Source organism: Grampus griseus (assembly GCF_964374135.1).
Source record: "Grampus griseus genome assembly, chromosome: 6".
Taxonomy (NCBI): Eukaryota; Metazoa; Chordata; class Mammalia; order Artiodactyla; family Delphinidae; genus Grampus; species Grampus griseus.
Window position 1 is genome coordinate 98,575,540 of NC_139000.1, and position 25,058 is coordinate 98,600,597.

Below are 25,058 nucleotides of genomic sequence, written 5' to 3' on the forward strand. Positions count from 1 at the left end.
AGCACCTCTGAGGTTTCCCAGACAGATGGGGCCGGTTTGGGGGCAGGACCCAGGAATTCTGGCACAGGTGCATCCCTTCCATCAAGCTGCTGACACCACCCCAGCTCCCACGTCCCTCGTATCTGAAAAGAGGCCCTCACGAATATAAACGGGTTCAGCTACTATGGAAAACAGTATGGAGGTTTCCTAAAAAGCTAAAAATAGAGTTGCCGTATGATCCAGCAATCCCACTCCTGGGCATAAACCTGGAGAAAACTCTAATTTGAAAAGATACATGCACCCCAGGGTTCATTGCTGCACTGTTTACAACAGCCAGGACATAGAGGCAAACTAAGTGTCCATCGACAGATGAATGGATAAAGAAGATACGGTGTATACACACAATGGAATATTACTCAGCCATAAAAAAGAATGAAATAATGCCATTTGCAGCAACATGGATGGACCTAGAGACTATCATACTAAGTGAAGTAAGTCAGAAAGAGAAAGACAAATATCATACGATATCGCCTATATGTAGAATCTAAAATATGACACAGATGAACCCATTTACAAAATAGAAACAGACTCACAGACATAGAAAACAAACTTACGATTACCAAAGGGGAAAAGAGGGGAGGGATAAATGAGGAGTTTGGGAGTAACATATACACACTACTATATCTAAAATAGATAACCAAGAAGGACCTACTGTACGCAGAGGGAACTACAGTCAATATCCTGTGATAAACCATAATGGAAAAGAATATGAAATAGAATATGTGTATACATATTCTGTGTACACCAGAAACTAACACAGCCTTGTAAATCAACTATATTTCAATTAAATTTTTTTTTAATTTCTGGAAAGAGGCCCTCACCGTGCACTCTCTCGACCTGGTCCACACAGCACCCTAACTGGAGACTTACTGTCTCCACCGCTGACTCAGGTGCTTGCAGTGAGACACAGAGCAGAGGCAACAGCTCCAGGATGAGAGGATATCCCCTGCTGGTGTGACAACCCTCGCCCCTCCAAGATCCAAACCTCCCCCAACCAAATCCCCAGGCCCGCCGTCAGTGATAAAAAAGGTAGAATTGTGCCGTTACCCAAGGTCATCAGGGAAAACTACAGATGATGAAGATTCCGTGATATTCTTTGCAGAAAAAACAGAGTTCGCCTCTCCTTATCCATCTACGTAGCCAACTCTGATTCCAAAAGGCCTTAATATGCTCTCATGTCCCTTTTCCAAAGTCATCTTAAAATATATATTTTTAATCTGAAAAGTCCACCATAATAGCACTTTTGTAGGTCACTCCTCAGGCAGCCCGCCAAGAACAAGGAAGCCGCCTGCATGGGGAGTATGGAGTTTGTACACTAAAATAGATATTTTACTCCTAAGAAAATCCTTCATCTCTTTGCTTAAAGTCTAATGGTGCCTAGTGCATAGATAATCTGAACACTCAGGTAATCTGCTTTTCTGTTCCAGAGAAAACCAGTGAAAGAAAACGGATGACAGAGGGAAACTCCCAGGGGCAGACAGAACCTTCAGCGAGAAGTGACAGCAGACACAGTGAAGGAAACAGAAATACTAGAAAAGCAAAACACAATTACTCAAGATTCACGGTGTCTGAGGCTAATTAGTGTAGGGTCCAACAGTTCTCTGTAAGTCAGTAACACCTGAAGGCATCGCGGACGCCATCTGTGCGAATTAACCGGTAGTTAAGGAGAGCACTGCGTCAATAAGAAAAGGTTAAGTTACCTCCTACAATCTCTGTTTAAGGCAAGAAAGAGCATTCAAGTATCCAACAAGTGGGAAGATCCCACATGCCGTGGAGCGGCTGGGCCCGTGAGCCATGGCCGCTGAGCCTGCACGTCCAGAGCCTGTGGTCCACAAAGGGAGAGGCCGCAACAGCGAGAGGCCCGCGTACCGCAAAAAATAAAAAAAAAAAAAAGAATTCAACAAGTATTTCTTGCACCCTCCACTGTGCCAGCCCTAGGCTAGGTGCAGGGGCACGTGGACAGGCCACGTGGCAGCTGCATGCAGGATAACTTGGTGGAGAAGACACCGAAGAAGGAGAATTGAAATGATAAAAGGTGCTTTTATGCACCTCCCCCGACACCCATGTGTCCCTTCTAGAAGGAGAACAGGATTTTGAGGCCGGGAGGCCTGAGCGTGCCTGCCGCTAAGAAGAGGCCTTATCTTCAGAAGCCCAGTGAAAGCAAGCCAGGAGCGGGAGGTGCCAGGGCTTGGTGATGGAGAGGGCAGAGAAGCCCAGTGGGGCAGGAGAGAAAACCATTCCCCAAGCTAGAGGAAACCTGGGCCCCCTGCTCTAGGGCCCACATGAGGGACCCCGGGAGCTGCTGAACAGGGAGTCCCCATGGCCTTGAGGGAAGTGCCCGGTCAGCAGGCTCCCTCTGGGCACATCTGGGGTCAGTGGAGATTACAACTGTGGGGTCTCGGGGCTGCCCAGCAGATGCTGAAGGCCCCAGCCCCACTGTAAAGCTGGCAGGGGGAGCAATGCCACAGGCGGGCAAGCAGCCTCCTCACCGCTGCAGGTTCCCATGCCCTGAGCCTGGATCCCGCATGCCACAGACAAGGGAAGCTCCATTAATGGTATTGCATTTCCTGCCGGCCAGGCTGGGGCAGGGAGAACCTGGAGCCAATTTAGAAAAATCAGGAAATGTGACCTGACCCCAGAGTGTGTTGTAGAGTGAAATCCACACATGTTACAACTGCAATGCATCCTAAGAAGACCTCTGACGGGGGTCGGGACAAGCGGTGTAGGAGCACAGGGAACAGAAAACATAACCTCCAGGAAGACAGAGAAGCTTCAAAGAGATGGTGACCTCAAAGGGTCTCCTAAGACGAACGGGAACTTTCCATTTCATTAGGAGGACGGCCCAGGCAGGGGAGCTGGTCCCTGCAGGACCCCAGAGGCAGGAAGAGCAGAGGGAAGTTACCCGTCCAGGGAGGCTGGGGCACAGGCGCCTGGAAGGAGGGCCAGGAGAGGAGGCTGCAGGCGGGGGTCCGAGGCAGGCGGTCTCAGATCCCAGATTCTTCTGGAACCAGAGGCGGGAGGGCCCTGGGGTTTGAGTGCTTTGAAAAGTTCATTCTGAGGACTTATCTGATGGCTGCTCACTGCCGAGCTATTTGCTTGCAAAATCCATTTCCAAATGGCCTGCTCATCTGTGAGAAGCTACAGGGACTATATATCAGGAGCAGCCATCCTCCCGATGGTCCGCCGCTGTCTCGCAGCTTCCTTAGGCTGCAGCCCCTCCTATTCCACCAGACCCAGCCTGCGGGCCCGCACACCCACACCTCGAATCACCAGGCACCTACCCTGAGCCTAGCCCCAGGCCTGCCCGCAGCCCGAGATCAGGCAGGGGAGGGTCACTTCTCGTTAGAATGAGCAGACCACAACCCCTGCATTTATGCACGGCCCCTGGTCAGAACCAAGGGAAGACGCCCACAGGCCCACCACCGCAGCGCCCCCGCCCCAGCATCCCACACCTGAGGATGTGCCCTTTCAATCCTAGGAGAGAGGAGACAAAGGGAGAGAAAGCCCTGGCCCCTCCCTCATTTCAACCACCACCTGGCAGGTTCTCCCGGGCCCAGCAGGACTCACAGCTGCTGAGTTGGGGACCCACTGAAAACCCTGCTCTGGTTAAAATATATCTATCTGCAGCATTCAGAAAATAGCTATCTACAGTATTGCTTTCAGCTATAATGGAAAACTGATGGCTTTTATCTCCCCAACTTTATGACTATTGATGGGATAGAGGCTGAGGTTTGATGACCATTTAATAACCGACCCTGTGCAGTTAGGAGAGCATCAGAAAGCAATGAAAGCACTGAGATGATTGTCTGGCAGAGAATTCTCTGCTGAGGTCCAGGAAGCAAAACAACCACCCTCCCCAGGCTCCGACAGGAGAAGAAAATCAGTCATCATCATTTCTGTTTCTCCCCCCTCCTTTTTGCCATTGACCTCTGAGAGGTTGATCCAGGGGGGAAGGGAGGGCAGTGGGGGACAGGAGCAATGCAGGTGTGAGCCCTTATGGAGAAAGGGAGGGTGGGAGAGGGGCTCTGGACTGCAGATTCCCAAGATGGGCACCCCACGCCCCGCCCCTTCCAGCCCAGCCTTCACTGCGCCATGGACAAACCAAATGGGATTCTCGCGCAACAACAGGGGCTCAGGACTGTCTAACGAGCTTCCTGCAAAGAGCTGGAAGGAAAAGGAAGGAAGCGGAGGTCCGGTCTAGCCCGTGATCCAAGTGGTCTTAGACCTCCTGTCCACGGCCAGAAGCCAAAAGCCACCTCCAGGGCTCTGCATGGACTCAAGCATCAAGCCTTCCCTGACAGTCCGTCCCTTCCCCCTGTGTGGGGACCTACCCGTCGCTGCCCGCCTCCCTTTCCACAGTACAGGCCAGGACCCTGTGCTGCGGAACATCACAGTTTTAAACATGGTGGGGAGGGGTGTAGGGGAGGGGGATTCTTTGCAGCATTCCAAGTACCGTCACGGCGCTTCTCTCATTTTCTGTTCTACGACAGCCCCATGAGGTGGACAGGACAGATTTGATTCTGTTTTTTGTTTTTTTTTTTTTTGCAGTACGCGGGCCTCTCACTGTTGTGGCCTCTCCCGTTGCGGAGCACAGGCTCCGGACGCGCAGGCTCAGCGGCCATGGCTCACGGGCCCAGCTGCTCCGCGGCATGTTCCCACATGCCGGACCGGGGCACGAACCCGTGTCCCCGGCATCGGCAGGCGGACTCTCAACCACTGCGCCACCAGGGAAGCCCCTGTCTGTTCTTTAAATAAGGAAACTCAGAGATGTTTCAAGTCCTGAGTCTGGGACCCCAGTGTCTGACCCCCTGTCCAGTTAGCCCTCCACTATGACAAGCCTCCTCTCAGGACAGGACACTGCCCAGGGAGGCCAGACCTGACCTCTTGCCTGAGTCCTGCCACTCCCTAGCTGTGTGACTGTGGGCAAATAACTCCACCTCTCTGGGCCTCAGCTTCTTCATCTCTAAAATGAAATTTTGTGGGGATGAGCTTCAAGCCTGCCTCTAGCTGTTTTGAGGTAGAATCATGGATCCCCCAGGCTCCACCCAGAAACATTTTCAGACACAACGCTGTCCTGTTCTGCCCACAGCTGCCACCTCCTCAGACAGCACACTTTCCTCCCATCATGAATCAGCCTGAGGCACACTACAGACAGAGCAACCAAGGCCCCCCCTCACCGCTGCCAGCGCCCCCTGTTACACATCCTCGAACTAGGGGCCCTCCAAGCCACGCCTCCTTCAAGCAGTGCAGGAGGCAGGGTGCTCAGGCCAGTGGGCAGGGATCTCCAGGGCCCTCTCCTCCCCATCTAGGACCAGTGCAGGTGTTCTGGTTGGTTCTGTCTGAGGCCCCCTTACCAACTCAACCTCCTTAAAGACAGGCCCTAATGAAAGCAACTAGAATACAATTGAGCCTGCAAAAGGAGAAACAGGCAGAAGAGGTAGCCAAGAGGTGGCCAAAGTGCCTCCTCCCGCCTGGGCGTCTGTGGATGAGTTCCCAGCAGGGGAAAGGAGGAGGCGGGGGTTCCCCAGACCTGTGCACCTGCCCAGCTTTCTTCCCGCCCTGTGCATCTTCCGGGAGGTAAGAGCCCACCTCTGCTCCAAGCACAGCTCTCCACCTCCTTCCGAGAGCAGCAGGGAGAGCTGGCAGCCTAATGACCTCTGCTGCTGCAGCCTCCATCTTCGGAGCTCACTGGTTACCACCTGGTAGCTACTAATTTTTGATTTCTTAGGGATTTCCAATCATCTTTGCTGTAACTAGGGGAGGATTAACAAGTTGCAGGCAATGATCCTTGCTCGGTTTACTTAAAACTCCCCCAGAGACACAAACACTTAGGAAAACCGAAGGGAGAAAATACGTCACCACCCCAGGCCCACCTTCCTTCCAGGCTTGGCCCACCAACCCTCTCCAACGTGGCCCACAGCCCTGCTCTTGACATTACCAACCAGCTTATTCTTTTATGATGCCGACACACGTACAGATTCCTAAAACGTTCCACTTTGGGCATCATCCTTCCTTGTCTTTGGATGGCTGCTAAAGAGGCCTCTGCTTTTTCTGTTCTCAAATTCACTGCTTGGTACAGTCCTCACCCCGCACACCGCCCTGAGAAGTTAGAGGAAACAGACTATCCTCTCCTGAGTGGTCCCTCAGTGGAGAACAACCCAAACCCACAAATGGCAACTACCCAGAAACACGCCCACCCACTGTGGAGATCCCACTTCAATCCAGTCCCCTGTCCTCCCCTTCACCTCGAGGAAGGCCCAAGTCAGGGATCCCAGAGCTCTCTTGTTGCCTAAGTACTCCCTTCCCTCTGAGGGCCCAGAATATCTGTCCCCTACCACGTGGCAGGCTCAGATCCAAACATGAGTTTCTTACATGACAGAGTGGATGTACACGTGTAACCATAGCAAGCTCTGCGTGTCACCCACAGGGGAAACGAGACCACCACCAAAACCAGTAAACCTGCATGTGCGGAGACGTTAAGATTGAAACATTCATATATTTAGAGGAAAAAGAGCTAACAAAACAGCATGTACCGCATGACATCAGTGTTGTTAAAAATACGTGTATGCATATGTTAAAAGCCTGGAAGTCTACATTCTCCTAAACGTTCCCTTAGTTCAGGGTTATTTCAGGGTGTTAGGGCCGCGGATGATCTCCGCTTTCTCGAGGTGACCTTCCTGTCTCGGCAGAATTACGTTTTATAGCGAGCACATACAGCTTTTGTCATCAGCAAACGCAGGAAAGTGAACTTCATTTTGAAAATCAGGAGAAAAAGAAAGAAAGGGGAAGGAGAGGAGGGGAGGGGGGCAGAGGGAGCCTCCTGGTACCCATAATCCACTCCCTTCACGTGACCCCAAGAGACAGGAGGGTCACGTTACAGCAGCTCAGAAGGGACCTGCAAAGTCCCAAACCTGACACTCATCTGAGGTCTGGCAAGAGGCCTCCAGCCTCTGCTCCATACCTCTTAGGATGGGGAACTCCCTACCTAACAAGGTGACTCGTTCCAGTTGGCAACAAGATCACAGAGTTAGTTACAGGCCGAGGTAGTACTAGGACTGCGGCAGTATTAGGATGTAGTATGACTCCTAATCCGGGACTCTTTTCACATGCCTCTATTTCTTCCACATATTGAGCAACAAGTTTGGAGGACCCAGAGTCTGCTGGAATTGGGGACCAACAGGTGGGAGGCTGGGACAGGTCGTCCCTATCTGCCCAGTGTCTCCCCAGGGCATCTCAAAGCTCCAATCTCTCTCCCTCTCTCTCTCACACACACACACATATACACACACAAACACACACATATACACACACACACACACACATACACACACATAAACACACACATACACATAAATACACACAAACACACACACACACTCCTCCCACCACTGGCACCTGTGCTGCGAGCAGAACATCCCTCTCTCCTGGGAGTAGCCGTGCCCAGCCCTGCTTCCCCCTCCTGCCCCCTTCTGGAAGCCTCCTTCCCTCCCCAGCTGCGGGACCCCAACTCCACACCGCCTTCCGTGGCTCTTCTGGCCACACCGCTCCCCTTTTCTGCATGGCTGCAGCACACAGTATAATCCTTACAACACTTAATTAAGCAGGGCCTCCTCTTCATGTTAAATGTTTCCACAGGTGTGAGCCTCGTCTCCCCAACACGCTTACAAGCTCTCTGAAGGAACTCATGTTTACCGTGCACCTGTGTGCCCAGCCCTAGGCTCACTGCTTTTCCTGCTTTATTTCACTTAACCCCATAATCTCAATCTCAAGCTCCGGCCTCTCTCCCAAACTCCCACATACACAATTCCACTTGCCTGTTCCAAAGGCTTCCCAACAAACAAGTTCGAAACCCAAACATCTCCCCTCTATGCCCAGACCCCCTCCTCCCTTCCCTCAGGTAACGGCTTCGCCAGGCGGCCGGCCACCAAGCCAGAGACTGCAGTGTCCGCCTGGACTCCTCCCCCCTCCCTCACTGTCCGTGTTCAGCAAGTCCCTGGGAACCGACCTCTGAAGGTCTCAGACCCAGCCCCTCCCCACCCACCCTCTGCCTCAGCCTCCTGATCTCAGGCCCCATCACAGTGGGTCCCCAGCAGGCCCCCCGGTCTCCAGCCGCTCCCTCCTCTGATCCATTGTACACACAGTGGCCAAAGGGACCTTTCTAAAGCACTAACTGTACTGTGTCACTCTCTTGCCTAAGACACTTCATGGCTCCCATTGTCTTCTGGAGAAAATCAGACTGCTTGGCAAAATGCACAAAGGTTTTAGGAGCTGATTCACCCTTGCCTGGCCCCCCTTTCAAGACACACATTCCCCCTGCGAGGACCAGAAGGGCTGCCTGCTAGAACAGGCCTGCCTACTCCTCCTTCAAGCTCGGCTCAGATACCTCCTCCAAGCCGCCTTGCCCGACAGCCCCTGCCAGCCTCGGGGGCCAGCCCTCCCCCTCCCAGCCGGCACAGCCTGGGGGCTGCTTGGGCAGGCCGGCAGTTTATCTCAGCATCCGGGCTGATGAGCACCTGGAAATGGAGCTCCATGGAAGTCCTGGGGAATGGGTGACCAAGCTTCCATGTGGGCGTAACCATCCTGATTTTGACAAGGAGCACAGAGGCTGCGTGACGTTAAAGAACCAGCCTGAGGTCTCACAACTGCCTACGCAAGGATCTGAAGCCGGGGCTGGGACTCAAGCCCCTCTGAAGAACATTTCTGGGGAACCTTTTCTTGAGCACGTCGCAGTGCTCAGAGACCACCCCCAGCCCACCAAAGGCTGAGTGATGGAGAACTCGCGCACTCAGGAGGACTCCTGTTGGACCAGCGCAATGCACCTTGGGCCAGGCAGGGTATGAGCAGCTCTCCCCAAATTTCCCTCTCGCTCCGTTTGAGGATCTTACTGTTCCTTGGTGCTTAATTCAACGTCCTGGCTCTACTCTAGGTGGGAGGGTGCCCATGGTGCTCCGCTATGCTTACCCACCTCAGAGACCCTGGGATAACAGAGGCATGTGCAGGTCTCCGAGCATTCCAAGAGAGCCCCCAAAAGGGTCCTGAGGAGGACAGCTGGCCCCAGAATACCAGGCTAATGCTACTTAAGAAGAAGCAGGGCAGGATTCCTCACCTCTGTGGGTACCGCCCCAGGAGGTCAAAGACCACGTCCTGGCTGGCTACAGGAGAGGTCACATCCCACGTCCAGCACGGAGAGGAGGTCCAGTGCAGGGAGCCTGGGGGCACCTCTCAGGCACTGCTCAGCCTGTTCTAGGAATCTCCTCAATGAAGAAGGCTGAAAAAGCAAGGCTCCTCCTGGCAGCCCCAGAGCCTTCTTCTCTGAGAGGGCGGGCCAGCTAGGTTGCTCAGAAGAGCCCAGAGCTTAGAGAAAGGTCTCTTCCCACATTGTAAAGAGTCTCTCGGCCATGGCTGGAGAAACTGAGTCTGCAGTATCCATATCGTGGTCCCTGAGAGCCCAGGGAGGACATGGGAGGAGGGGATGCTGAGGTCCTCATCCCACTGCAGTGTATGCACTAGCATCCAAGACCATCAGGCACGTGTGGCCCATGCTACGGGCTGTCCCAAGGCTGCACGGCCTCAGGATCCAGACTGACCCTGGCCGAGGGTGTGCTCCCAGGACCTGCAGAGTGCCATGACGGAGCCCCTGGGTTGCCCATGCTGGCAGGACCCCCAGCCCACACTTCCCAAGGCCAAGCCAGTGTTGAGTTTTCCTCAGCTCTCTCTCCACTGAAGGGACAGATGAGCAACTTCCCCACACTGGATGGGTTCCTTTTCCATGAGGATATTTCCCAGGAAGCTCTGACCAACCAACTTACAAACATTTCTTTAGCTCTGATCAGGTTTCTTTTTTTTTCTTTTTTTTTTCGGCCATGCCACTTGTGGGATCTTAGTTCCCCGACCAGGGATTGAACCCAGGCCCTCGGCAGTGAAAGCACAGAGTCCTAACCACTGGCCCGCCAGGGAATTCCCTCTGGTCAGGTTTCTGTAATCACCACTTCATCCAAACTGCTTTTGAAGAGGTCACCAACGCCTTCCACTTTCCCAAATCCAACAGTTACCTGGTGTCTTTACCTTTCCAGACCTCTCAACAGCGTCGGGCACAGCTGTCCACGCCTTCTTTTTCAAAACTCTTCTTTGACTCCTGGGGCGCCACAACAACACCCCCAAACCCTTACCGGGCATTTACAGGGGAGCCAGGCACATTCTCAGGGCCTCCTCTCATGCTGGCCTCTCCCTAGGAGAACCTACATATTCCCTTGGCCTTAACCACCATAAGTATGTTAATGACCCCCAGAATGTACAACTCCAGTCAAGCTCCAGATGGGAATGTCTCAAAGGCATCTCAGAATTAACGTGCCTAGAATGGAACTCCTGATTTATCTCCCCCTCCAAGCCTTCATCATCTCAGAAAGTGGCACCATTGCCCACCAAGTGGCTCAAGCCAGAAGTCTGTGAGCTCTCCTCGAGTTCCTCTGTCTCCCTCGCTGCCACATCAAGGTACATCATGTCCATCTCCAAACTATCTCAAATTTACCCACTTATCTCACTCCACACGGCCAACCCCCTGGCCTGGGCTGCCGTCATCTCTGATCTAGTATACTGAAATAACCTCCTCCCTGGTCTCTCCGAGGTCATTCTTGCCTTCTCCCTTAATTCTCCACCCAGTAGCCAGAGTCATCTTTTTATGTCACAACTTCGATAATGTCACTAGCTGGCTTCTAAGTGTACTCAGAAGAAATCCAAACTCCTTGCCCCGGGCTACACGGTCCCGTGTGACCTGGCTCTGCCTGCATGTCTCTCCCGAGTCCCCTCTGCTCCAGCCACGCCAGCCCCGTCAATGCCAACGCCAATGCCAAGCTCCTCTCCTCCCCCCAACTCTTGCGCATGATACTGCCTCTGAGTGAGATGGTCTTTCTTCTACCTGGCTTACTTCTGGCTCCTCGTCCTTCAGGTCTCAGTTGAAATGTCATCTCCTCAGATACACTTTTCCTGACTGCTCTGCTCAAAGAGGTCCTCCCTCCTTCCCCCGTTATATTCTCTTTCTACATCCTGCTCATGTCAAAGATGTTAACCATAGGGCTTCCCTGGTGACACAGTGGTTGAGAGTCCGCCTGCCGATGCAGGGGACATGGGTTCGTGCCCCGGTCTGGGAAGATCCCACATGCCGCGGAGCGGCTGGGCACGTGAGCCATGGCTGCTGAGCCTGCGCGTCCGGAGCCTGTGCTCCGCAACGGGAGAGGCCACAACAGTGAGAGGCCCGCGTACCGCAAAAAAACAAAAAAAAAGATGTTAACCATATACTTGTCTGTTTGCTTGACTATTGTCTATCTCCCCCATCAGACATAAGATCCAAGGGGGCAAGGACCGTTTCTACTGTTTCTCCAGTAAGTATCTATATCCAGTGTTTAGCACAGTGTCTGGTACACTATAAGTATCCGTTAAATAAATTAATCAACATTATACATATATGTGGCAGTGCATATACATATTATATACATATAAGAATATTAAAAACAGAGACCTAGTTGGGAAGATAAAGTATCAAAGGAAAACCACTTGATTAGTGCCACAGGAAGGATGCAGATGAGTTCTAGAAAGCATCATTGGAAGGAGAGGCTAAGAAAGGGCTCAGGGAGATGAGAACCAAACAGGCTTTGAATGAAGTGCAAGTCTAGGTGCTACAAACTGCATGTGTCCCCCCACTCCAAATTGATAGGTTGAAACCCCATCCCCCAATGCAATGGTATTTGGAGGTGGAGTCTTTGAGAAGTAATTAGGTCATGAGGGTAGAGCCCCCGTGATGGGATTCGTGCCCTCATGAAAAGAGGAAGGAACACCCAATCCCTCTTGGCACGCATACAACAAGGAAGCCACGTGAGGAAATTACCCCAAAGAGGGCCCTCGCTGAGAACCCAACCATGCTGGCACCCTGATCTTGGACTACCAGCCTCCAGAATTGTGAGAATAACATGTTTGTTGGTTAAGCCCTCTGGTCTATGGTATTTTGTCAAAGCAGCTCCAGGGGACACCGACAGTAGCAAAGAGAAAGCCCAGGTCACTGAATGGAAGCAGAAATAATCAAGAAGCCTGGTGAACGAAGTAACATCTGGGTAGCTGAGAGCACGCCCCACCCTGTGCGAGCAAAAACACACCCAACCCTGACCAACTTGTACTCTGATTCTCTCTGCATAAGCAGCATCCCCACGATCGGTCATTCCTCCTTCCAATCAGCCAGGGATGGAGTGGGTTCTCACACAGAACTCCACCAATGGGAGCCTTGGCTAGGCAAGGGTGCACCTCATCTCTCTGGGGTGTGAGCTTTATGGAGCCCAGGTGCCCAGAGAGCAGCCTGGCTGGTAAAAGGTAAAGGCACTCTACCCAGCCGTGCTGACCTCCCTGTAGCAGCCAGAGCAGAAAGCCGTATAAACCCTATCTTGCAAACTAACTATCTAGGTTGCAGCTTCTCTCTGTGTTTATTCTCCCAGAGCTTTTAGTAATGTTCAACATTCCAGCCTTGTGTCAATTTGCCACAGGAAATTCCAAGAGGAAAAATCTAGGCACCCTTGGCACAGAGTTCAAGGGTAAACAGGGCCTCTACTGAGGCTAGTAGCAGAAGCCAACATGGGATCATCAAGGGGAAGATGGGTCTCAGGGTCTCTGGCAGGACCGAGGATCCCATGTCCCTCCCCACAGAGTCTCCCCCCACTGCAACCTGGTTAAGTCTTCTTCAGGAGGATGTGACTTCTTTACCCCATGGCACTCCTGGGCACAGCTCTGCTCTGAAGACAGATAGGGCTGCTGGGTTCTGAGCTCTGTTTGAGGCCAGACGGGCCCCTGAACAAAGTTCATCTGTCTGTGCCTCATCTCCCCCAAGAAACAGCTGCTCTCTGAGCCACCAGAGTGACCCAGGGAAGGTCTGGTAGGGAGCAGAGCAGAATTGGGATTTCAAGAGAACTTGAATGGAAATGCTATCATCTGGTTCATTGTGTGGTTCCATTCCCATTGCAGAGGCAATCACCACAGTGTCCAGTCACTGGACTGGGAGTCCCCTGAGGGCAAGGGCCTCTGCCTACTTCATTAACTCTCTAATCTCAACATGAGGCCTGGTCCAGAGTGGACAATCAACAAACAGTGGTCAAATGAATAAAGGAATGGCCCCAAGACCCCCATTCCTCCTGCTACTGGTGAACCACAGGTCCCAGGAATGACTAGCTGGGTTCTAGCAGGGCACCCATTCTGCCCCTTCCATGCCAGTGGCAGACATCACTAATCAATCACAGCTCTCTTTGCTATTGAGCCAGGAGGCAGATTCACAATCCTTCAGACAGCCAGTCCAAGTTGGCCATCTAGAGATGGCAGAGATTCTTAAGTTTGGGGAGGTCAAAGAATCCTTCAAGAATCTAATGAAAGCAACAAGTTTCTCTTTAGAATATACACGCAAAACTTTACATCTGATTTCGAGATATTCAAGATCCTCTCCTTTAAAAGAAGTAAAGGCATGGAAGCCCCAAGCCTGTACTCAAATAATCATTTGCTGCCCTTTAGAGAAAATCTGCTGAAAACATCAGCCAACAGATTCTAGAGCCCAAAAGAAGCTGAGGGACAGCCCCCAGGAGCCAAGAATCAAACCCAGACCTGTCCACCCACACTGCCTACAGACACCAGACACGCCCCAAGCTAGGCAAGGGTGGGGAGGGGGCTTGCTGAAGGGATGCCTCCCCGCTCCCTGCAGACAGTTGAGAGGGGAGACACCAACCCCTCTGCCTTCCCAGCAATCCTCTCCGACAAGGACAGTGTCCATGGCACAAAGGAGCCCAGGCAGCCAGGGTAGTCCCAGGCTGGAATCTATTTATGCACATCCTCGGCACCCAAAGGTTAACATACAGCCCGAGATATGGCATAGGGCCAGCACCGAGTTATTTATATCCTCTTGGCCGACCAAGAGGAACAGGGCATTTTAGCGGGCCTCTCCAAATGAGGCCTGGAGGGACACAGTTTACAATACAACACAATCATCACACACACACACACACACACACACACACACACACACACAATCTGGACCATCCTTGCAATGAGTGTAAGCTTAGAAAGTATAAACCAAAAGATTACATTTAAAAAAGAAGTAGGTCATGGCTCACTGGGGGGCTGGGGTGCGAGAAATTAGCCAAATTCCATGGAACCATTCCAAGAGATTCTCCAGGCTTTCCAGACTCCATATCAGACGGCTTTTAAAGGAAAAGCTTCTCCTGGTCCTAAATCCACCGCCCTAAAGGCCCGTGGGATGTGAACCAGACAAAGGCAGAAGGCAGGGCATGGGCTCCCGGAGTGCAACTTCAAGAAGAATCGGACCCACGGCTTGAGCAGGAAGCTTCCACTCTCAGAGGTTCCCTGCCTTGGTCACTGACCCCAAACTGATCCTGGTCCAAAGAGCAGGAAGAGGGTTCGGAAATGCTCCCAATACCCACAAGCCCCCCCCAAAAATACCCTTCAAATCCCTCTGCAAACCCCTCTGCTTTGTGCTTAGTAACATTCGTAAGACAGCACAGCAGAGTCTGTTAAGTATCACACGGGGCTGTACAAGGCCTGCCGCTAGGTGCGCTGCACAGCACGTCAATGGGCTTGCTTTAATGGAGTGCCGTGGGGTGGGGGTCTGGCCGAGCTGTCCCCCAAGGAGTCCTGGGCCAAGATTCATTCGGGGAGAAGCCTGGGCATAGCCGGGCCAACTCCCCAAGCTGAAGGGCAAGGGGGGCCAGGCAGGCCCAGTGAGGTGCAAACTGGGCACTATAGCCCTGGAGGGTGGAGCGTGTTCTAGGAGATGCCTGCAGACAAGGGCCTCGTTCCCAAAGAGTCAGCCCAGAGAGGCTCTCCCGTGACCCCCATCAAGGCCAGCTCCTTCCTGTATCCAGGACAGGAAGACTTGGGGGGGTCCCCCGTTCCTGCTCCAAACACCATGGCACTGGGTCGTCCCATTTTCACAGACAAGATTTCCACCTATGGTGGCCACCCTGGTAGGCAGAAACCTGGAGGAAACCAAGGCCAGGAGGGAAGGGAGAGTGCCCCTTCCTGGGCGTAGTGGAGAACTGCCTGTTCTCCAGAGGCCCCCTCCCCAGCCACCCATCACCTCCCGGGCTCCTCCATGGACCAGAGAGACAGGGTCCAGGCGTCAGTAAGTCAAGCCCGCAAGAGCATGGAAGGAAGTCGGCTCCTCTCCATCAAAGCTGCCCTTCCACATCATCTACCCTGACGAGGGATCTCTGGTCATTTCCTCTTGTAGCAAGGGCTCACCTCTCTAGGAATATGACCTCAAGTGGAGGCGCAGGGGAAGAAGGCAGATGGGAAAGCTGCTTGTGATAGACTCAGATCCAAAGACCGGGAAGGGGTCCTTGGAAAATGGGGAGCATCCTTGTTTGATCAGTGAAGAAGCAGCCCGGGCACACAGAATGAAATGGTCCATCCAGGATCACGCGGAAGACCAGGGGCAGGGTGAACACAGAAGGCAGCTCTTGCAGCTGCGGGGTTACCATGGCAAACACCTCCACCCACCTCCCACTCTGCATCACAGACAGAGCTTCCCAAGGACACTTGGCCACACTGTAACAAGCCCCCAGGTCCTGCCAGACTCACCCTACACTCGGGTTCTGCCCTCACCCCTCGTCTTCCCACTTGCAGGACCATACTTTAAATCTGCATGGGGATGGGAGCTGGGTGGGATGGGAGTTGGGGGAGATGCATTAGAGGAACGCCCTGGTTCTAGACCAGGAGCTCAGCCGGCCACATCCAGGATCACCTGGAACTTCCTACGCAAGACCCAACTCAATAATCCAGACACAGCACTGTCCTTGAGTCCCATGGTTGCTGTTATTTTTTTTTTTTAAGATTTTTTTTTTTGGTGTGGACCAATTTTAAAGACTTTATTGAATTTGTTACAATATTGCTTCTGTTTTATATTTTGGTTTTTTTGGCCGCGAGGCATGTGGGATCTTAGCTCCCCAACCAGGGATCGAACTCGCACCCCCTGCATTAGAAGGTGAAGTCTTAACCACTGGACTGCCAGGGAAGTCCCACTGTTGTTTAAATTTATATCAGGGTGCATGGCACTCACAGGCTTGGCTCGGTGCCTCTCAGAAAACTGTCAGCCCTTAGGTCCTGGGACGCCTCATTCTTGACGCTCCCAATACTTAGTTTTGTTTAAACACCTCTGGTTCTACCATGTGAAGCTTCTGCCCCAGCTCTCCTGTTCCTAACTCCCCCCATCTCCAAACAAACAAAAACCCCTCTGGCTCTTTGAACAGACACAGATGTTCTACAGGCCACCAAAACCACCCTGCTCCACGCTCTCCAATCTCCTTAGGAGCTGCACATGTTGTCCTCCCTTAAAACACCACTAATAAAGGGTGTTCACAAGGCTGCTCTGCTCAGGACCCCTGCAGAGACGTCCACCTGAGGTTTTGATGCTGGGCAGTGGTGCACCTGGCCTTGGTCCTGACATCCTGGCTTGTGGTCACTGAGCCTGGACTCAGGCTGGCCCTCCAGCCCCTACAGTCCCTCATCCATCCTGTCACCCCACATACACCGTTTGTTGTGCAGCCTGACCAGGTCAGTTTAGCATTTAGGACAAGGAGAAATGCATTTCCATCCAAGAATTAATAGGCTCCTTCCGTCACGTTTGGGGAGTGACATGGCCCATCCCGTCTTGGCTTTCTCTCAGCTCTCGGGAAGCTGAGCCCCAGCCCGACAGACTCCAGACTTCCTTTTGTGGGCCCTCAGTTTCTAATATTTTTTTGCCTTTTTCTTTTGGCTGCGTTGGGACTTCACTGCTGCATTCGGGCTTTCTCTAGTTGCGGTGAGTGGGGGCCCGTTGCGGTGCACGGGCTTCTCATTGCAGTGGCTTATCTTTGTCACGGAGCACGGGCTCTAGGCAAGCAGGCTTCAATAGTTGCAGCTTGCGGGCTCAGTAGTTGCGGCACGTGGGCTCAGTAGTTGTGACACACGGGCTCTAGAGCGCAGGCTCAGTAGTTGTGGCACACGGGATTAGCTGCTCCACGGCATGTGGGATCTTTCCGGACTAGGGCTTGAACCCGTGTCCCTGGCAGATGGAGTCTTAACCACGGCGCCACCAGGGAAGTCCCTCGGTTTCTACTTTTAACCATCCTCTTGTAGTGTGCATATTTTATTTGAAATCACTCCCATTGTTTTTGTAAGCAATAAGGTATGTTTCTTTAAGTAAGCAAAAGAGAAGAGCCCACTTTCTTCAGGCTTTCCCAGTCCTGCAGGGATCAGCCCTTCTCCGAACTCCAGCTCATTTTCCAAACCAAGGTAGTGCCTCCTCTTCAGCCACAGAGGCCCTGACTCTCCCCTCCCTCTGCAGCCCCATCCTCCAATCCCCGCCACAACCCCCAACCCCATTTCTCCACTCCAACCTCTTTACTGAGCTCCAGGCCCACAGGTCCAAATGCCCCAGACATTGCAACGGGGGTGGCAATGGTCCCCCCCGCACCACCATCTCAGATGCTGCACACCCCCAGTGCTGAATGATCCATCGCCCCAGAATTATTCACCCGGTAAACATGGTGGCCACCATTCATGTATCCATTCAAGTAATGTTCATGGAGCGCTCGCCATGCGTCAGGCTCTATGTGCAGGACCAGGTGCGGAGTAAACAAAACAGAAATGCCTCTCCCTCCAGGGAACTTTCAACCAGTCCCCAGTCCTGTCAAGTCTACTTACCAATCATCTCTGAACTGATACACTTCTCCCCATGCCCACAGCCACTATCTTAGTCCAGGCCAGTGTGCTACACTGGGAGGAAAGCACTGGAGATCGGATCCAGCTCTCAAATGCATGAGCTGTGTGACCTTGGGCAAGTTACTTTCTACGACCCTGATCATTTGACAGATAAAGACAATAACAGTACCTACCTCATAGCCTTGTTGCAAGGATTAATGAGATAAACCATATAATAGACCAGTGTCTGGGGTCCAGTAAGCAATCCCTGTCTCCCTAGCAGCCTCACCTCTGGCCTTCCCACCCCGTGGCCCACACTCCACGTGCACCCACCACCTGCAGGTGCCCAAAATCACAGGCTCTCTCCTACCTGCCAGCCTTTGCATATTCTTTCCCCACATACAAATAACACAACAAATAATTCTGTGCAAAAGATGTTTCCCGCATCCATACATCCATCTAACAGCTGCCCACCAACAACATGTGGCCCCATTACATGTTCCTTTTATTTGCATGCCAGACTCATTCCCTGGCTTTCTCCTTCTCATGTTCCGAGGTTCAGCTCAAGGCCCCGTCCTCTGGAGCCCCAGGTTGAGGCAGATGCCCTTCTCCTGTGCACCCTCCTCTGGGAGCCCACAGCCCTCAGCCCACTGCATTGGGATCCCTGCTCCCCCTGTCTGTCTCCCTTCTGGGTGCTCCTTGGAGAGCATCGTGTTCACCTCTGCATGCCTGAGCCTTAGAACCATGCACTGGATGCAAGAGAGGTTCAATAAATGGTTAATAACAAACGAGAAAAACGGAAGAATCACAGAGGCAAATTTCAACTCACTGTAACAAAACAAACCTTCCAAATAATTAGACACTTATTAAGCAATTACTTTATGCCAAACTCTGCACTAAGCTTTAACACATATGTCTTCTAATCCTCACAATAATGCTGTGCCTTGGGTATTTTTATTTCCATTTCATGGGTGAAGGGATGGACACTCAGGACATTTAAAAAGGCTGCTCAAAATCACACAGCTAGTAAGTGGAAAAGTCAGGATTCAAACCCAGGACCATCAGAGTCCCCATGCTCCACCAGCACTAGACGAGCTCAGCTGTCAGTGTGGAAGGAGCTGCCTCTGGGATGTGCAAGAGCCCTTCCATGACAGCCACAGGACCTCACTGGGATAATGGGTGGGCTTCCTTTAGAAGTGGACCTAAAGTCACTGAAGGTCCCTTCTTACTCCAGGCTCTAGGGTCTATGATGTTAAATTAGGAGCTCCTAGGGTGGTTCATCTTGGTTTCCCCCATGGTGCTTAGCCTGAAGCAGGGCACACAGCAGGCGAATGATAAACCTGTGCTGAATAAATGAATGGACAGATGAATGAACGGATGAATAGATGGATGGGTGAATGGACGGATGAATGAATGGATGGATGGATGGATGGATGGATGGATGGATGAATGGTTGGATGGATGGATGGATGGATGGATGGATGGATGGATGGATGGATGGATGAAGGAAGGAAGGGAAGGACAAATGAATGAATGAATGACAATTTGTTTTGCACATGTCCGAGTCACCCTCTCTTCTGGGCTCAAGATCCTAACCCAGCGAACTCGGGAATGTCGAGCAGGCAGAGCACCCCAGCCGACTCCCCTCAGAGCTGCAGCGGCCCCTACCTGCAGAGGTGGTCCGTCCGGCACAGGCTGCGGAGGTCCAGGCAGTTGGGCTTCTCCTTGTCCTCGTAGGAGCAGCTGGGCAGGATGGTCTGGCGGCGGCGCTCAGCGCACGCCTGGTCCTGGCAGGAGCAGAAGAGCATGCGGTAGGTATACTCGCTGGGCACGCGGTCAAAGAACTGGCGCAGGGCCTTGTGGCACTTGCGGCGGTTGCAGCGCTCAGTGGGCGAGATCTCGCGGTTGCAGATGGAGATGTAGGAGGAGCGCAGCTTCTTGCAGTTGTCATTCAGGTTGCAGGCTTTGGCGGCATCCAGGCAGTGGTTGCTCTTGGCGCTGACTGCCGGGTCTGCCCCTGTCCCTGGAGGGAAGGAAGGAGGCAGTCAGCCAATGCTGGGGACACCCCCCAGGGTCACTGTGCTCTTGGACTCGGCTTGCTCATCTGTGAGATGGGGATCACTTAGCAGCCCTCCCGCCTAAGGCTGTGATGAAGATCAAGTGAGTTAATATGCGGGTCCACTGAGCAAGCTGTACGTACGGTGCGCTTTTAGGATGACAACTATTAAACCAAAGTCTTATTTAAAACTTATTTCAAAAACAGTATGAAGATTCCTTTAAAAAGCTAAAAATAGAGCTACCAAATGATCCAGCTATCCCACTCCTGGGCATATAACCAGAGAAGACGAAAACTCCAATTTGAAAAGATACATGCACCCTAATGTTCATAGCAGTGCTATTTACAATAGCCAAGACATGGAAACAACCTAAGTGTCCATAAACAGATGAATGGATAAAGAAGATGTGGTGTATATAAACAATGGAATACTACTCAGCCATAAAAAAGAATGAAATAATGCCATTTGCAGCAACATGGATGGACCTACAGATTATCATACTAAGTGATGAAAGTCAGAGGAAGACAAATATTATATGATATCATTTATATGTGGAATCTAAAAAATAATACAAATGACTCTGTACACAAAACAGAAACAGACACAGAAGACAAACAAGACCAGAGAGAAAAGGGGAGGGGGAGGGATAAATTAGGGGTATGGGATTAACAGACACAAACTACTATACATAAAATAGATAAGCAACAAGGATTTACTATATAGCACAGGGAACTATAATCAGTATCTTGTAATAACCTATAATGGAAAATAATCTGAAAATATATACATATGTATATAACTGAATCACTTTGCTGTACACCTGAAACTAACACAATATTGTGAATCAACTATACTTTGGTTTAAGAAAAAAATTATCACAAGACCAAAAAGCAAGCAACTAGGCGTTCGTGGCCCTGTTCACAAAAGTGGGAAATGGGGAAACAAAGGGACTGGCTCAAGAGCACACAACTGGATGGCCATTGATGCAAGATGGGTCCCCGGGTCCCTGGGCACCCAAGGTCGCACATGTGAGCAGGGCTTCCGGTCAGGGAGCACTGCTGGCCCTTAGGAAGTTCCCACTATGGGATCTTCAGCAGCCAGGGTACCAACAGCACCACAGCCACCATCCTCACCCCCACCACTGTGACCACTGAAACTGTCCCCACACATTTCAAAAGGCCCCATGGGGTGGGACTGCTACTGCAGACACTTAGTGCAGCCGGGACCACTGAAAGCAAGCGCTGGGCTGGGAGCCCTGCAGTGTGAGGAGGAGGCTGAAGGCCAGCCTCAGGCTCCAGCAGAGCTGAGCCCTTAATCAAGCAAAGCGCAGATGAGCTGGAGGCTGGGACCTTGGCATCAGAGCCGTGGCTTTGAGCTTCATGCCACTGCCTGTGGAGCAAAACACCTCGGTGATCCCGGGAACTGTCGGGTTCCTTCTGTGGTGTCTGCCCCAACCCCCAAGTTTCAGCTGTTCTGAGGGGAACACATGGCACAGGGACCCCCCCAGCCACCAGCCTACTCCCACCTGCAGAGCACCTCTTGTCCATCCTGATGACAGAGTAGGGAGGCAGGAATTCAGTCTGCACAGACCCCTCACCTGCCACCCCATGACATTCTGGTGAGAGCTGGGTGGGAGATCTTCTAGCATACTGGCAGCAAACCAGAGCAGGAGCCCAGATCTGGCCAGCACCGTGGTGTACCAGGGAGAGCCACCGGCTTAGGTCCTAGGATGGATGCGCCATGGTCTCTCATTCATTCCTCATCCACCCAACAAATGCTTTTCAGTATTTCTTGAGCACTACCCTATCCACGTGAGGCCCTGCCCCACAGAGGGTGGGAAAGACTAGGGTGTGGCCACGTCTACCCTCCCATGGCACTTCCAGCACAGGTCCCAGTGTTCCGATCACCTGGTCATTAATGATCTATCAAGTCCCGCCTCTGCACAGCCCTCTCCCTGCCAGGTGCTGGGCTGGACCCGTACATGTAAGAGGAGCCCCTTCTCAAAGACCTCACAAATCTAGCTAGGAAACGAAGAGGCAGAGCAGCGGAATGATTAAGACTGGGCATCCTAAAGCTGAGGCATCTGCATCGATTACTCATCCTGCTGCTTATCAGCTGTGTGGCCTTGGGCAAGTGGCTGGACCTTCCTTCGCCTCAGTCTCCCCGTCTGGAAAATAGTACCTACTTCATAGCGCTGCTGTGAGCATGAATGAGCTCATTTTTCTCTCTCTCTCCCTCGTCTACTAGATCATCCCCATCTGCTATTACATTGCCCATCTTTAAGGGAAAAAAAGAACTTCTCGTGACCACACGCCCACTGCTAAGCTACCACCCTATCTTTCTGCTCCTCTTTAAAGCAAAACCCCTCAAACGAGTCATCTATATCAGTAGTCACTTTCTCCCCTCCCGTTCTCTCCTGGACCCACGGCAGCCTGGCATTTGCCTCCTTCCTTGGCAGTGATCAGAGGCCCTGGGGGTTCCTCCTCCCCTGCCCATCGGCACACTGGACACAACTGGTGGCTCCCTCAGCCCCCCTTTTCTCACAGCCTTCCTGCTGCCTCCCTTTGCTCTCCCTCCAGGCCTGCTTCGCTGGTTCCATCTTCTCCACCAGGGCTCAGCCCCCTTTCCTCTATATGCACCCACTCCCCAGGGCCTCCACTCATGCATGGCCTTACACACCATCAATACGCTGTCGACTCCCAAATTTATATCCCCAGCCAGGTGAGGGACCTGCACTCTGAACCCCAGACTCATATGTCCAGCTGCCTGCCCATCAACTCCACCCGAAAGGCTATCACCCACATCTCAAACCACACCCCACGTTCCCCCAAGGCTGCCCCCCACCCCGGGTCTTCCTCATCCCTCTGAAAACAACTCCAGCCTTCCAGTAGCTCAGGCCAAAATTCTTGGTCCTCCCTTGACTGCTCTCTTATCCACAGCAGAAAGACCTGGGAGAACATACCCAGAATCCAGCCACTCTCACCACCACCACCGTACCCACCTCGGTCCAAACCATTGTCACTGTGTACTGGTAAAGGTCTCCTTCCCAGTCTCCCTGCTCTGTCCTTTTGCCTCCCACCCCACAGCAATCTTCTCTCATCACAGCTGGAGTGAACCTTCTAGAACCTAAGGCAGAGATAATGCTCCTGGGCCCCAAAGCTTCCAGTGGCTTCCCCATCTCATTCAGAGGCCTTGGCAGGGTCCACAAGGCTCTATATGTGTGCTGTCCAATATGGCAGCCATTACCTCATGTGGCCATCGAACTTGAAATGGAGCTAGCCCGAAAAGAGATGTGCACACCAGATTTTGAAATCTTAATGAGAAAAAATAATAATGTAAAGCATTTCATTTCAAACAATGTTTTACCTGATTACATGTTGAAGTGATAATATTTTGGATATATTGTGTTAAACAAAAGTATTTATTAATTTAACTTGCTTCTTTTTAACTTTTTTAATGCACCTATCAGAAATTTTAGAATTGGTGGGAGGGATAAATTGAGAGACTGGTATTTACCTATACACACTACTATATATAAAATAGATAACTAATAAGGACCTACTGTGTAGCACAGGGAACTCTGCTCAGTAGTCTCTAATGACCGATATGGGACAAGAATCTAAAAAAGAGTATGAGATTAGTTCAAGATGGAGGAGTAGAAGGACGTGCACTCACTCCCTCTTGCGAGAGCACCGGAATCACAACTAACTGCTGAACAATCATCGACAGGAAGACACTGGAACTCACCAGAAAAGATACCCCACATCCAAAGACAAAGGAGAAGTCACAATGAGATGGTAGGAGGGGCGCAATCACAATAAAATCAAATCCCATAACTGCTGGGTGGGTGACTCACAAACTGGAGAACACTTATACCACAGAAGTCCACCCACTGGAGTGAAGGTTCTGAGCCCCATGTTAGGCTTCCCAACCTGGGGGTCCGGCAATGGGAGGAGGAATTCCTAGAAAATCAGACTTTGAAGGCTAGCAGGATTTGATTGTAGGACTCTGACAGGACTGGGGTAAACAGAGACTCCACTCTTGGAGGGCACAAACAAAGTAGTGTGTGCACTGGGACCCAGGGGAAGGAGCAGTGACCCCATAGGAGACTGAACCAGACCTACCTGCTAGTGTTGGAGGGTCTCCTGCAGAGGCAGGCGGTGGCTGTGTTTCACCGTGAGGACAAGGACACTGGCAGCAGAAAGTCTCGGAAGTACTCCTTGGCAGGAGCTCTCCCAGAGTCCGCCATTAGCCCCACCAAAGAGCCTGGGTAGGCTCCAGTGTTGGGTTGCCTCAGGCCAAACAACCAACAGGGAGGGAACCCAGCCCCAACCATCAGCAGACAAGCAGATTAAAGTTTTACTGAGCTCTGCCCACCAGAGCAACACCTAGCTCTACCCACCACCAGTCCCTCGCATCAGGAAACTTGCACAAGCCTCTTAGATAGCCTTATCCACCAGAGGGAAGACAGCAGAAGCAAGAAGAACTACAATCCTGCAGCCTGTGGAACAAAAATCACATTTACAGAAAGATAGACAAGATGAAAAGGCAGAGGACTATGTACCTCTGGCCAAGGAACAAGACGAAGGAACAAGATAAAGGAACAAGATAAAAGGAGGAACAAGATAAAACCCCAGAAAAACAACTAAATGAAGCAGAGATAGGCAACCTTCCAGAAAAAGAATTCAGAATAATGGTAGTGAAGATGATCCAGGACCTCAGAAAAAGAATGGAGGCAAAGATCGAGAAGATGCAAGAAATGTTTAACAAAGATCTAGAAGAATTAAAGAACAAACAAACAGAGATGAACAATACAATAACTGAAATGAAAAATACACTAGAAGGAATCAACAACAGAATAACTGAGGCAGAAGAATGGATAAGTGACCTGGAAGACAGAATGGTGGAATTCATTGCCACAGAACAGAATAAAGAAAAAAGAATGAAAAGAAATGAAGACAGCCTAAGAGACCTCTGGGACAACATTAAATGCAAGAACATTTGCATTATATGGGTCCCAGAAGGAGAAGAGAGAGAGAAAGGACCTGAGAAAATATTATAAGAGATTATAGTCGAAAACTTCCCTAACATGGGAAAGGAAATGGCCACCCAAGTCCAGGAAGCACAGAGAGTCCCATACAGGATAAACCCAAGGAGAAACACGCTGAGACACATGGTAATCAAATTGACAAAACTTAAAGACAAAGAAAAATTATTGAAAGCAACAAGGGAAAAATGACA

The 25,058-nt window shown here is 51.6% G+C and overlaps 1 protein-coding gene across 1 annotated transcript in view; it reads right to left on the minus strand.

Moving 5' to 3' along the window:
• GFRA2 (GDNF family receptor alpha 2) overlaps positions 1–25,058 on the minus strand; it is a 96,025-nt gene that overhangs the window by 36,569 nt on the left and 34,398 nt on the right. Inside the window, exon 4 of the mRNA XM_082657290.1 lies at positions 19,429–19,783. Coding sequence (XP_082513416.1) covers positions 19,429–19,783 — 355 coding nt within the window. The remainder of the gene's footprint in view (positions 1–19,428; positions 19,784–25,058) is intronic.